The sequence below is a fragment of the Oncorhynchus kisutch genome, linkage group LG8, assembly GCF_002021735.2.
Source record: "Oncorhynchus kisutch isolate 150728-3 linkage group LG8, Okis_V2, whole genome shotgun sequence".
NCBI classification, from domain to species: domain Eukaryota; kingdom Metazoa; phylum Chordata; class Actinopteri; order Salmoniformes; family Salmonidae; genus Oncorhynchus; species Oncorhynchus kisutch.
The window spans coordinates 48,616,193-48,631,649 of record NC_034181.2 but is presented as its reverse complement, the minus strand read 5'-3'; the positions used below and the strand labels follow the sequence as shown (position 1 = coordinate 48,631,649).

General features: G+C 39.4%; 1 protein-coding gene across 1 annotated transcript in view; it reads left to right on the top strand.

Annotated features, from left to right (window-relative positions):
* mapk8ip1b (mitogen-activated protein kinase 8 interacting protein 1b) overlaps positions 1–15,457 on the top strand; it is a 118,781-nt gene that overhangs the window by 83,800 nt on the left and 19,524 nt on the right. Inside the window, exons 6-7 of the mRNA XM_031830478.1 lie at positions 9,552–9,627; positions 13,144–13,316. Coding sequence (XP_031686338.1) covers positions 9,552–9,627; positions 13,144–13,316 — 249 coding nt within the window. The remainder of the gene's footprint in view (positions 1–9,551; positions 9,628–13,143; positions 13,317–15,457) is intronic.

The following is a 15,457-nucleotide window of genomic DNA, read 5'->3' as shown; positions in this document are numbered from 1 at the left end:
TAATTATTTAAGGTCAATAAGTGTTTTTTGTAAGACAATGAAAGCAGTCTGTAGGTCAGAGTGCCTGGTACACAGTGGGGGCAATAGAATACACAACAGTATCATCCGCATACAGGAGCAGATTACAATTTTTCCACAGACAACCCTATATTGTTAATGTTTTCACACCCCTTGACCTTAACACCTTTTGTTGTGTTACAGCCTGAATTTAAAATTGATTAAATTAAGATGTGTCACCGATCTACAGAGAATACCTCATAATGTCAGTGTGGAATTTTCTTTGTAGAATTTTCTTTTAAATTATTATTTTTTTTTAAAGCTGACGTCTTAAGTTAACCCTTTGTTATGGCAAGCCTAATTAAGTTCAGGAGTAATAATGTGACCCGATTCAGGAAACTAGGGGTATGTTGCAAGTTTTTTGGCAGAAATACCTTCTCGAACATGTGAACTTTCATGTGCCTTAATAACAAACTGTTATGCCAACTGCAAATACAAATAAAGTTGTTAAATTACAAGCCTAGTTGGTTTAGCCAAAGAAAAAGTCAGAAACCTTCCCGATAACCATGATTGGCTGAGATAATGAGTGGGCTGGACATGCCGAGAGATACGTTTCAGATTGTGTCTATAAAATGAGCTGCTCGTTATACGTAGAAAGTCCTTTCTACTGCAGTTTTTCAGAAGATATAACGTTAGCCATGGAGAATTGCAAATATGTTGTTACTGCTCTCAATAACATTGCTGTCCTGAATTTATCAGGCGCTATCTGCAAAGGTCAGTGGGAAGAGGTTGTGAAGGTCTACTTTCTGGAGGACGATCGTGCCATGTTGGCTCTCTCTGGCTCCGAAAATGAATCAGACGATGAGGAAATCCCTGATTTAGGTAAAAACACTTTCATTGAAGAAGGCATTGTAGAGTCTTCCGATGACAGTGATGTGGAAGAAATGTCAGTCAACAGTGTTGTCATGGAAGAAGTTGTCCGAGTTTTGAAATCATTGGGAACACAACGGGCCAAACAAGCTGTGCAAACTAAACGGAAATGACACAGGGCGTTTTATTTAACAAAAGGGGTTATAGTCTGCCATGAAGCTTTCATCCATGTATGCGGGTAAGAATCTAGCTACAGTTTCAGATATGATACATTTCTAATTTTGTCAGACATTTGTTTTCATTGCAAGTTAAAGCTTGCTGTTGGCTAGCCAGCTGGAGTTTGATGGCTGGCTTGCTAGCTAACATTGAACATATTTGGTTAACTTTGGCTAGCTAATGACAATCGGTTTGTATTGCTAGTAACGTTACTCCATGGATCGGGATTCTAGTTCATTTTTTAGCTAGCTAACGTTAACGTGACATGTCTAAACAAAAGACCCCAAGTTAAAGCTTGCTGTTAGCTGAGGTTAGATGGCTGGCTTGCTAGCTAACATGAACTTACATGTATGAAGTGCGTGAAATGTTAGTGATATTTCCTCAGAATGCCATTTCGCATTGCTAGTTATAGCCAAATGTTAGCTAGCTAACATGAACCTATTTGGTTAACTTTAGCTAGCTTTGACAATCATTTTTTATCATATTGCGTTTTTTGGCAGAAATACCTTCTCGAACATGTGAACTTTCATGTGCCTTAATAACTAACTGTTATGCCATCTGCAAATATGAATAAAGTTGTTAAATTACAAGCCTAGTTGGTTTAGCCAACTATGGCTAGTTAAAGCTTGCTGTTAGCTAACATTAGCTAGCTGAAGTTTGATGGTAGGCTTGCTATCTAACATTGACCCTATTTGGTTAACTTTAATTAACTAGCTATGACAATATGTTTGTATTGCTAGTAACATTACATTATGGGTTGGGGTTATAGTTAATTTTTAGCTAGCTAGCTAACATTAATGTGACATGTCTAAACAAAAGACTCCAAATTAAAGCTTGCTGTTAGCTAGCTAATGTTAGATGACTGGCTTGCTAGCTAACATTAACTTATGTGTATGAAGTGTGTGTAATTTAGTGGTGTTTTCTCAGAATGCCATTTCACACTGCGAGGTATAACGTAATGTTAGTTAGCTAACTAGCTAACACTAAACCTATTTTGTTAACTTTAGCTAGCTATGACAATCAGTTTGTATTGCTAGTTAAAACTTGCTGTTTTCTAGCCAGCTGTTGTTAGATGGCTGGCTAGCTAGCTAGCATTACGTGTATGAACTGTGTGTAGTGATGTTATTTCAGAATGCCATTTCGCATCTATTGTATAATAATGCTAAAACATTTTTATCTGGAATTTGTCTTTCAGCATCAGGAGTACACGGCTGACTCTCCACTAGTCATACAAGGAGAATGGCAGTACACCGATCAAGCAGTACCAGCACTTCAGGTGGTATACAGATTTGATGCTTTGGAGCCTGGTGATGTTGCCAAGGAGAGTTCAGACTGTCGGGACCAGGTTTCTGCTGCTGCGCAACGCTGACATCCTTCCTCCCATAGATGGTCTGCATGTACAAACACCACCTGGACTGGACACAGCTAGACAAAGATCAGGGAGTTTTGAGACAGAGACTATGGACATCACATGCCCTGCACCAAAGTCAAGGGCAGGACAGAAACAGGCTCTCTCCTAACACACACGTTGCTGCTACAATTTTTTTTATCCTGCTACTCAGCCACTTTACCCCTGATTGTATGCGTAGAGAGTTGAAGTCGGAAATTTACATATACCTTAGCCAAGAACATTTAAACTCAGTTTTTCACAATTCATACTCACTGGGAATGTGTAAATTAAAGCTGAAGTAAATCATTCTCTCTACTATTATTTGGTTTTGGAGCAGTGGCTTCTTCCTTGCTGAGCGGCCTTCCAGGTTATGTCGATATAGGACTCGTTTTACTGTGCATATATATACTTTTGTACCTGTTTTCTCCAACATCTTCACAAGATCCTTTGATGTTGTTCTGGGATTGATTTTCACTTTTCGCACCAAAGCACGTTCATCTCTAGGAGACAGAGCTCGTCTCCTTCCTGAGCGGTATGACGGCTGCGTGGTCCCATGGGGTTTATACTTGCGTACTATTGTTTGGACAGATGAACATGGTACCTTCAGGCGTTTGGAAATTGCTCCCAACTATGAACCAGACTTGTGGAGGTCTACAAATGTTTTTCTGATGTCTTGGATGATTTCTTTAGATTTTCCCATGATGTCAAGCAAAGAGGCACTAAGTTTGAAGGTAGGCCTTGAAATACATCCACATGTACACCTCCAATTGACTCAAATTATGTCAATTAGCCAGAACCTAATCAGAGAAAGTCTGAATTTTCCAAGCTGTTTAATGGCACAGTCAACTTAGTGTATGTAAACTTCTGACCCACTGGAATAGTGATACAGTGAATTATAAGTGAAATAATCTGTCTGTAAACAATTGTTGAAAAAATGACTTGTGTCATGCACAAAGTAGATGTCCTAACCAACTTGTCAAACTATAGTTTGTTGACAAGAAATTTGTGGAGTGGTTGAAAAACAAGTTTTAATGACTCCAACCTAAGTGTATGTAAACTTCTGACTTCAACTGTACTTATGGAAGACTATGTGATAAGTGCGTGTGTAACAGTGTATAAAGTATGCTAATCTATTGAAGGCATTTGGGCAGGGGTGTGAATTACTTCAGTATTAATTATTTAAAGTACTACTTAAGTTTTTTTTGGGGGGGGGGGTCTGTATATTACTTTACTATTATCCAAAACAAAATAATCTATTACTCCATACATTTTCCCTGACACCCAAAAGTGTTGTCCTATTCACACACTTATCAAGAGAACATCCCTGGTCTTCCCTACTGCATCTGATTTGGCAGACTCACTAAACAAAAATGCTTTGTTTGTAAATTATGTCTGAGTGCTGGAGTGTGCCCCTGACTATCTGACAATAAAATAAAACTATTTTAAAAAATTGTGCCGTCTGGTTTTAATCAAGTATGACAATTTAGCACTTTTTCCACCACTGGATGTAGCTGGTGGTTATAGCATTTCTTTCACATGACCCATCAATTTAGACAAGTGTGTCTGGGTAAGCATCATCTAATATCTATAAAAGATTTATAAAATTCCAGGTAAACTTTATGTTTACCTGGAATTTTTCCTTATTGTAAGTTACTAGCACTTTTAGTCTTAATCTTTACTATACTAATCACTGTTTAATACATGACCTCACATGTGAATCCTTAAAGAGAGGTGTGGGGCTGGCTTAAGAGGCTGTGAATAATGCTGAATGGGTGTAGACAAAGGAGAGCTCTCCAGTAGGTACCAAAATATTCAAAGAGCTTTTTCTCAAAAGTGAGTTTACAAGTTTATTAACTTTCAAAGCAGAATGACTTACCATTCTTCCTCAAATGTAGTGTATGATATACCATTTTGTAGCTCTGAGTCTCCACTTTTATCCAATGTAAAAAATAAAAAAAAACTCAAATGTTGCTACATAAGACAGATTTAGTCGTTCAGTCAAATGTGCTTACCAAATTGCAAAATAAATTGCATTGGAGTCAACACAATCCGTGTTCAATAACAGTGATTAACATTATTTTTGAATGACTATCTCATCTCTGTACACCACGCATACAATTATCCGTAGGGTCTCTCAATCGAGTAGGGATTTTTTTTTTTTTTTTTTTTTACCCCTTTTTCTCCCCAATTTCGTGGTATCCAATTGTTTTTAGTAGCTAACATCTTGTCTCATCACTACAACTCCCGTACGGGCTCGGGAGAGACTAAGGTTGAAAGTCATGCGTCCTCCGATACACAACCCAACCAAGCCGCATTGCTTCTTAACACAGCACGCATCCAACCCGGAAGCCAGCTGCACCAATGTGTCGGAGGAAACACCGTGCACCTGGCAACCTTGGTTAGCGTGCACTGCGCCCGCCCCGCCACAGGAGTCGCTGGTGCGCGATGAGACAAGGATATCCCTACCGGCCAAGCCCTCCCTAACCCGAACGACGCTAGGCCAATTGTGCGTCACCCCACGGACGCGGCCGGTTGCGACAGAGCCTGTGCGTGAACCCAGGGTTCTCTCTGGTGGAGTAGTGGGGAATTTTAAGCACAGATTAAACCACAAAGTTCAGGGAGGTTTTTCAATGCCTCACAAAGAAGGGATCCGATTGTTTAGATGTGTAAAAAACAGACACGGAATATTCCTTTGAGCATGGTGAAGTTATTCATTTCACTTTGGATGGTGTATCAATACAGCTAGTCACTACAAAGATACAGGCATCATTCCTAACTCAGTTGTTGGAGGATGGAAACTGCTCTGGGATTTCACCATGAGGCCAATGGTGATTTTAAAATAGTTACAGAGGTTAATGACTGTGATGGAGGATGGGTTAACAACATTGTAGTTACTCTACAATACTAACCTAAATGACAGAGTAAAAAGAAAGAACTCTGTACTTACTAAAAATATATATTTTTTTATTTTACCTTTATTTAACTAGGCAACTCAGTTAAGAACACATTCTTATTTTCAATGACGGCCTAGGAACAGTGGGTTAACTGCCTGTTCAGGGGCAGAACGACAGATTTGTACCTTGTCAGCTCAAGGATCCGAGCAACCTTCCGGTTACTAGTCCAACGCTCTAACCACTAGGCTACCCTGCTGCCCCAAAAGATGCACCCTGTTTGCAACAAAGCAGTTAAGTAAATACTGAAAAAATGTGGCAAAGAAATTAACTTTTTGTTCTGAATACAAAGCGTTATGTTTGGGGCAAATCCAACACAACGCTTCATATTTTCCAGCCCGGTGGTGGCTGCATCACATTATGGGTATGCTTGTCATCAGCAAGAACCAGGGACTTTGTTAGGATCAAAAAAATGGAAAACAGCTATAAGTAGAGGAAAACCTGTTTCCTGCTTTCCAACAGACACTGGGAGACAAATTCACCTTTCAGTAACCTAAAACAATAATCTAAAACACAAAGCCAAATCTACACTGGAGTTCCTTACCAAGACCCCATTGAATGGACCAGAGTGGCCGAGTTACAGTTTTGAAATAAATCGCCTTAAAACTCTATGGCAAAACTTGAAAATGACTGTCTAGCAATGACCAACATTCAACTTGACAGAGCTTGAAGAATTTAAAAAAGAATTATGGGCAAATATTGCACTATCCAGGTGTGGAAAGCTCTTAGAGACTTAACCAAAAAGATTCACAGCTGCAATTGCCACCAAATGTGCTTCTACAAAGTATTGACTCAGGGGTGGAACGACTTACACAACTGTTCAAAGTTTGGGGTCACTTACAAATGTCCTTGTTTTTGAAAGAAAAGCACAATTGTTTGTCCATTTAAAATAATATCAACATAGATCAGAAATACAGTGTAGACATTGTTAATGATGTACATGACTATTGTAGCTGGAAACGGCAGATTTTTTTATGGAATATCTACATAGGCGTACAGAGGCCCATTATCAGCAACCATGTGTGTTCCAATGGTACATTGTGTTAGCTAATCCAAGTTGATTATTTTAAAAGGCTAATTGATCATTAGAAAACCATTTTGCAATTATGTTAGCACAGCTGAAAACTGTTGTTCTCATTAAAGAAGCAGTACAACTGGCCTTTAGACTAGTTGAGTATCTGGAGCATCAGCATTTGTGGGTTTGATTACAGGCTCAAAATGGCCAGAAACAAAGACTTCTCTTCTGAAACTCATCAGTCATTCTTGTTCTGAGAAATGAATGCTATTCCATGCAAGAAATTGCCAAGGAACTGAAGATCTCGTACAACGCTGTGTACTACTCTCTTCACAGAACAGCACAAACTGGCTCTGACAAGAATAGAAAGAGGAGTGAGAGGCCTCGGTGCACAAATGAGCAGGAGGACAAGTACATTTGAGTGTCTAGTTTGAGAAACAGATGCCTCACATGTCCTCAAATAGTACATGCAAAACACCAGGCTCAACATCAACAGTGAAGAGGCATCTCTGGGATGCTGGCCTTCTAGGCAGAGTTCCTCTGTCCAGTGTCTGTGTTTATTTGTCCTTCTCCTTCTTATTTTCTTTTTATTGGCCAGTTTGAGATACATTTGAAGTCGGAAGTTTACATATACCTTAGCCAAATACATTTAAACCCAGTTTTTTACAATTCCTGACATTTAATCCGAGTAAAAAATCCCTGTTTTAGGTCAGTTAGGATTACCACTTTATTTTAGGAATGTGAAAAGTCAGAATAATAGTAGATATTTTATTTCTTTCATCACATTCCCAGTGGGTCAGAAGTTTACATACATTCAATTAGTATTTGGTAGCATTGCCTTTAAATTGTTTAACTTGTGTCAAAAGTTTAGGGTAGCCTTCCACAAGTTTCCCACCATAAATTGGGTGAATTTAGGCCCATTCCTCCTGACAGAGCTGGTGTAAATGAGTCAGGTCTGTAGGCCTCCTTGCTCGCACACACTTTTTCAGTTCTGCCCACAAATGTTCTATGGGATTGAGGTCCGGGCTTTGTGATGCCACTCCAATACCTTGACTTTGTTGTCCTTAAGCTATTTTGCCACAACTTCGGAAGTATACTTGGGGTCATTGTCCATTTGGAAGACCCATTTGCGACCAAGCTTTAACTTCCTGACTGATGTCTTGAGATGTTGCTTCAATATATCATAATTTTCAAATTCCTCATGATGCCATCTATTTTGTGAAGTGCACCAGTTCCTCCTGCAGCAAAGCTCCCCAACAACATGATGCTGCCATCCCCGTGCTCCGTGGTTGAGATGGTGTTCTTCGGCTTGCAATCCTCCCCCTTTTTCCTCCAAACATAACAATGGTCATTATGGCCAAACAGTTCAATTTTTGTTTCATCAGACCAGAGGACATTTCTCCAAAAAGTATGATCTTTGTCCCCATATGCAGTTGCAAACCGTAGTCTGGCTTTTTTATGGCTGTTTTGGAGCAGTGGCTTCTTCCTTGCTGAGCGGCCTTTCAGGTTATGTCGATATAGGACTCGTATTGCTGTGGCTATAGATTATTTTGTACCTGTTTCCCCCAGCGTCTTCACAAGGTCTTTTGCTGTTGTTCTGAGATTGATTTGCACTTGTTGCACTAACGTACGTTCATCTCTGGGAGACTTAACATCTCCTTCTTGAGTGGTATGATGGCTGCGTGAGACCATGGTGCTCATACTTGCGTGCTATTGTCTGTACAGATGAACATGGTACCTTCAGGCGTTTGGAAATTGCTCCCAAGTATGAACCAGACTTGTGGAGGTCTACATTTTTTTCTGAGGTCTTGGCTGATTTCTTTTGATTTTCCCATGATGTCAAGCAAAGAGGCACTGAGTTTGAAGGTAGGCCTTGAAATACATCCAAGTGTATACCTCCAATTGACAATTGAAATGATGTCAATTAGCCTATCAGAAGGCTTCTAAAGCCATAACATCATTTTCTGGAATTTGCCAAGCTGTTTAAAGGCACAGTCAACTTAGTGTATGTATACTTCTGACCCGCTGGAATAATCTGTCTGTAAACAATTGTTGAAAAAATTACTTGTGTCATTGCACAAAGTAGATGTCCTAACCGACTTGCCAAAACTATAGTTTGTTAACAAGAAATGTATGGAGTGGTTGAAAGACAAGTTTTAATGACTCCAACCTAAGTGTATGTAAACTTCTGACTTTTTTTTGCTTTTTGCTTTTTCTTTGCAACTCTATCTAGAAGGCCAGCATCACGGAGTCACCTCTTCACTGTTGTGTTTTGCGGGTATGATTTAATGAACCTGCCAATTGAGGACTTGTGAGGCATCTGTTTCTCCAACTAGACACTCTAATGTACTTGTCCTCTTGCTCAGTTGTTCCTCCCACTCTTCTTTCTATTCATTGTTTCTGGCCAATTTGAGCCTGTAATAGAACCCACAAATGCTGATGCTCCAGATAATCAACTAGCCTAAAGGCCAGTTTTATTGCTTCTTTAATCAGAACAACATTTTTTCAGCAGTGCTAACATAATTTCAGAAGGGTTTTCTAATGATCAATTAGCCTTTTAAAATGATAAACCTGGATTAGGTAACACAATGTGCCATTGGAACACAGGAGTGATGCTTGCTGATAATGGGTCTCTGTAGATATTTCATTTAAAAAATGCCATTTCCAGCTACGATAGTCCTTTACAACAATAACAATGTCTACACTGTATTTCTGATCAATGTTGATGTTATTTTAATGGACAAAAAAAATGATTTTCTTTTAGAAACAAGGACATTTCTAAGTGACCCCAAACTTTTGAACAGTAGTGTATGTATTCAACATATTCACTTGATTATTATGGGTTATTATGAGTAGATGGGGAGAAAAACATCAATTTCATCCACACTGTAACACAACAAAATGTGGAATATGTCAAGGGGTATGAATACTTTCTGAAGGCACTGTAGACATTAAGAAGTACTGGACCCAGAGTAGAATCTTGCCTTTTATTAAATAAGGGATAAATAAACAAAGTGATTGTTGTAAGTACATTGTGTATTCTGTTAGGTATACTTTGAAAACAGTACTTCAGAATAAAAAACAAATTCTCTTTTGCTTTCGACTTCTCCAGGTGCAAAGTCATTTGGCTTGTTCTCCTGCTTCATTAATGGGGAGGAGAGGGAACAGAGTCACAGAGCCGTCTACAGGTGAGATATACCTTTATTATCATCATCACATCATTATTGTCTTGGTCACCATCATCGTTGTCGTCGACTGCACTACTGCTAATGAAATTTGGCAGGTATTTATACAAAGTGACTTATTAAGAACATACTTTCGGTATATAAACTGAGCAAAAAAAGAAACAGCCTTTTTTCAGGACCCTGTTTTTCAAAGATAATTCGTAAAAATCCAAATAACCTCACAGATCTTCATTGTAAAAGGTTTAAACATGCTTATTCAATGAACCATAAAAAAATTATGAACTTGCACCTGTGGAACAGTAGTTAAGACACTAACAGCTTACAGATGGTAGGCAATTAAGGTCACAGTTATGAAAACTTAAGGACACTAAAGAGGCCTTTGTACTGACTCTGAAAAACACCAAAATAAAGATGCCTATGGTCCCTGCTTATCTGCGTGAATGTGCTTTATGCATATTGCAAGAAGACTACAGATGTGGCCAGGGCAATACATTTTAATGTCCGTACTGTGAGACGCCTAAGACAGCACTACAGGGAGACAGGACGGACAGCTGATCGTCCTCGTAGTGGCAGACCACATGTAACAACACCTGCACAGGATCAGTACATCCAAACATCACACCTGCGGGACAGGTACAGGATGGCAACAAGGTTTCTTGTAAAGTTATCCTCCATGACAAATAGATTTGACAGGCCAAATGAGTCTCTTGGAATCAATAGAGCAGAAAAACCTATGGATAGTTGCGTCATTCCACAAATAGGGAATTTTATATTTTCAGTAGAAATTGTGCACGAATATTGCATTTTAAAAGACTGTTACAGTATATTAAATTACATTTCATTTAATGTTGACCATGGACAAGTCAATAAATACATTTTATTATGAAGTGCAAAAAATCTGCATTTTGTAATGTCACTCGCCATGTGACTTCTGGGAAGATTTTAACCCACTTAACCTCAACATTTCTCCACGTTTTCACCATCATTGGAAAGCCATAGTTATGTTTTTGCATTGGCAAAGTAATTTCCGAAGATAATTGATTTCATGAGATTAGTGATTCATTTATGTCTGTCCTCATATTACGGTCAACCCTTTTTATGTGAAGTGAACTCTCATTTTAATATGGTGAAACTATTCTTTTTTAAAGGGATGCTGCGAGATTTGGGGATTTAGCTCTTTATTCTACTTACCTAGTCAGATGAACTCATCAATACCATTGTTATGTCTCAGCATGCAGTTTGAAGGTAATTGTCACGTTCGTAATAGTGAGGAGACCAAGGCGCAGCGTGATATGAATACATCTTCTTTAAAACCTCTTGAAACTCTGGGGGCGGTATTTCATTTTTTGGAAAAAAAACATTCCCGTTTTAAATGGGATATTTTGTCACGACAGGATGCTAGACTATGCATATAATTGACAGCTTTGGATAGAAAACATTCTAACGTTTCCAAAACTGCAAAGATATTGTCTGTGAGTATAACAGAACCTGATGTTACAGGCGAAACCCAGATAAAAATCCAATCCGGAAGTGCCCCATATTTTGAAAGCGCTGCATGCCAATGACTCCTTATATGGCTGTGAATGGGCTACGAATGAGCTTACGCTTTCTACGTATTCCCCAAAGTGTCTACAGCATTGTGCCGTATTTTTACGCATTTATGTTGAAGAATAGCCGTAAGGGACTACATTGAGCAAGTGGTCACATGATGGCTCCCGCAGAAAATCTTGCGTAAAGTACAGAGGTAGCCATTATTCCAATCCCTTCTAATGAGAATTGTTCAGGTGGATATATTATCGAATAGATATGTGAAAAACACCTTGAGGATTGATTCTAAACAACGTTTGCCATGTTTCTGTCGATATTATGGAGCTAATTTGGAAAAAAGTTTGGCGTTGTAGTGACCGCATTTTCCGGTCGATTTCGCCTACAAAAATAATATTTTTGGAAAAAAGGAACATTTGCTATGTAACTGGGAGTCTCGTGAGTGAAAACATCTGAAGTTCTTCAAAGGTAAATGATTTAATTTGATTGGTTTTCTTATTTTCGTGAAAATGTTGCCTGCTGCTAGCAGGGCATAATGCTATGCTAGGCTATGATAAACTTACACAAATGCTTGTCTAGCTTTGGCTGTAAAGCATATTTTGAAAATCTGAGATGACAGGGTGATTAACAAAAGGCTAATATATTTCATTGGTGATTTTCATGAATAGGAATATTTTCTTGGGATATTTATGTCCGATGCGTTATGGAAATTAGTGTCAGGCGATGATTACGCTCCCGCATGCGGGATGTGGAGTTAGTAGAGGCGAAGAACACTAAACAAACTACCAGCTATCTAGCTCAGAACTGAAGCATTGTCTGTTGACTTGATAGGTTGCACAGAGCCTTTTCTTGCGCCTACAGCAGATTTTTTTAAAGCGTATTTTACATCAAATTGTTCAAGAAATAACTGCATTTAAAACAACTAGAATTGAAATTGTATAGTTTTATACATACTTGTAAAAATACATAGAAAGTGCTAACCACCCATCTTTGGAGTAGCTAGGAGATATTTATTCCATGCTTTTGAGAGGAGTTGGCTACTGTACCTTGAGACTTCCAGCAATTGTGCTAAGCTAACTATGATCTAATGTCAATTATCTTTAAACTAAGCATTGGGCTAGTATCCAAAAGGTTGCTGGTTTGAATCCCCAAGCCGGCAAGGTGGAAAAATCTGGAGTCATAAAATCAATTAAATAAGTATATGTTATTTGGCAGGTCACAGATCGGCTCTCTGAAAAATTCAACCCCCCCAGACCTCTTAAAAGCAAAAAATACAATAACATTTTCAATAAATATTGAGTGTTTGATTGATTTGGACACAGATTTTGCTCAATACGCGTTGTTTGGTGTATTGTTGGTCTGTGTTCAACAGAGAGGGCAAATACTACAGTGAAATTCATGGAAGTACTACCACAGAAATGTTTCAATTTGGTGATCCTTTTACCATTACTCGTAACTTCATCATACATTTGAACAGTATAAGACAAGTAATCCTTCATGTACTGTCATGCACCCTCTGTTTACAAAACAAGGGATTAAAACACGCTTATATTTTGGGTTCTGATGGCAGTTGAACTAAGCTTATGATACAAGTTATATTCTTCAAGAATCAATGCATAATTCATTCAAAAGTTTTAAAAAAATGTATGTAGCAACTGCAGATTACCCCTTTAAGGAACACACATATTAAACAGTTTGATCATGATGATTAAACCAAATGATTCATGACACATGACACCAAATGACACATGACACAGCCGGAGTATTTCTTAGTTATGGTGTTTGACCACTATAAGCAGTTCAGTTGTATATCTGTATAAGCTGAGTGCACTGTATCTGTTACCAGCCAAAGTACACAGGTGTGGACTTGAATGTTACCCAGTTAACAAATTGTCTCTCTAAGCATGAACAGGTTCTAAAATCTGATGTGTTGTTCTGTCTGGTTATTTGCCCCTGTTTCTGTGATGGCTACAGGTTCGTCCCTCGCCATGATGACGAGCTGGAGTTGGAGGTGGATGACCCTCTACTGGTGGAGGTACAAGCAGAGGATTACTGGCACGAAGGCTACAACATGCGTACAGGCACCCGCGGCATCTTCCCTGCTTACTACGCCATAGAGGTCGCCAAGAAGCCAGAGAGCTTCAAAGGTTCAGTGCTTTGATCCCTGCTTATTTAGACAGTGCTAAAATGCTAAATGAGTATTTGCAGCACTTTAAAGGGGCCATCTGTAGTTCAAACAATAACAAAGCCAACATCCTGCATTTGATTTGGTAAACAGCTGAGGGATGCGACTGGAGAAATGTAACCACTCATCAGAGCTATGGATGCAAGGACTGACCATTCATGATATCAAAATGATAGCCTCAAAACATGGTAAAAACTATGTAATAGGCTATGTAACTATTTACAATTAAATAGTTTATACACAGTGGAGTAAAACAAGCTGATAGTTTTGAACTAAACTCATGAGAATGTGGAAGTAATATTCTTCAAGAATCAATGGGTCTACAGTATATAATTATTTAAAAAGTCTAAAATGAACATAACAGCTGTAGATTGCCTCTTTAAGGAGAGCAAATATTAAATAGTTTGACCCTCATAATCAAATGATTCAAGCACATGACATGTAAGTAAAGTCATATTTCTTTGCCATGGTGTGTAACCAATCACAGATTGCCCCTTTAACCTGTGTTGACAGCTCTAAAGGTGAAGATATTGATGCACATTACAGTATTAATGGCATTGAACCAACCTTGTGTAGAGCACTTTAACCCTCCCTTCTGTTCTGGGTAAAATTACTATTTAACGTATTTTTTCAACCATGACCCTTCATCTGCTTACATAAGTATAGGTCTCAAACTAGCAAAACACGTAATGAAACAAATTAAATAAAAATTAAACCCGGTGCCCGGAAAAGTGACATGATGTCCTGGGTAGACTATATCCGCAATTTGACCTTGGTCTATATACCTATATACACTGCTCAAAAAAATAAAGGGAACACTAAAATAACACATCTGAATGAATGAAATATTCTTATTAAATACGTTTTTCTTTACATAGTTGAATGTGTTGACAACAAAATCACACAAAAATTATCAATGGAAATCAAATGTATCAACCCATGGAGGTCTGGATTTGGAGTCACACTCAAAATTAAAGTGGAAAACCACACTACAGGCTGATCCAACTTTGATGTAATGTCCTTAAAACAAGTAAAAATGAGGCTCAGTAGTGTGTGTGGCCTCCACGTGCCTGTATGACCTCCCTACAACGCCTGGGCATGCTCCTGATGAGGTGGCGGATGGTCTCCTGAGGGATCTCCTCCCAGACCTGGACTAAAGCATCCGCCAACTCCTGGACAGTCAGGCTACCTCTGGCGAGCACATGGAGGGCTGTGTGGCCCCCCAAAGAAATGCCACCCCACACCATAACTGACCCACCGCCAAACCGGTCATGCTGGAGGATGTTGCAGGCAGCAGAACGTTCTCCACGGCATCTCCAGACTCTGTCACATCTGTCAAGTGCTCAGTGTGAACCTGCTTTCATCTGTGAAGAGCACAGGGCGCCAGTGGCGAATTTGCCAATCTTGGTGTTCTCTGGCAAATGCCAAACGTCCTGCACGGTGTTGGGCTGTAAGCACAACCCCCACCTGTGGACGTCGGGCCCTCATACCACCCTCATGGAGTCTGTCTCTGACCGTTTGAGCAGACACATGCACATTTGTGGCCTGCTGGAGGTTATTTTGCAGGGCTCTGGCAGTGCTCCTCCTGCTCCTCCTTGCACAAAGGCGGAGGTAGTGGTTCTGCTGCTGGGTTGTTGCCCTCCTATGGCCTCCTCCACGTCTCCTGTTGTACTGGCATGTCTCCTGGTAGCGCCTCCATGCTCCATGGACACTACGCTGACAGACACAGCAAACCTTCTTGCCACAGCTCGCATTGATGTTCCATCCTGGATGAGCTGCACTAACCTGAGCCACTTGTGTAGGTTGTAGACTCCGTCTCATGCTACCACTAGAGTGAAAGCACCGCCAGCATTCAAAAGTGACCAAAACATCAGCCAGGAAACATAGGAACTGAGAAGTGGTCTGTGGTCCCCACCTGCAGAACCACTCCTTTATTGGTCTTACTAATTGCTTATAATTTCCATCTGTTGTCTATTCCATTTGCACAACAGCATGTGAAATTTATTGTCAATCAGTGTTGCTTCCTAAGTGGACAGTTTGATTTCACAGAAGTGTGAACAACATTTTGTTGTTTAAGTGTTCCCTTTACTTTTTTTGAGCAGT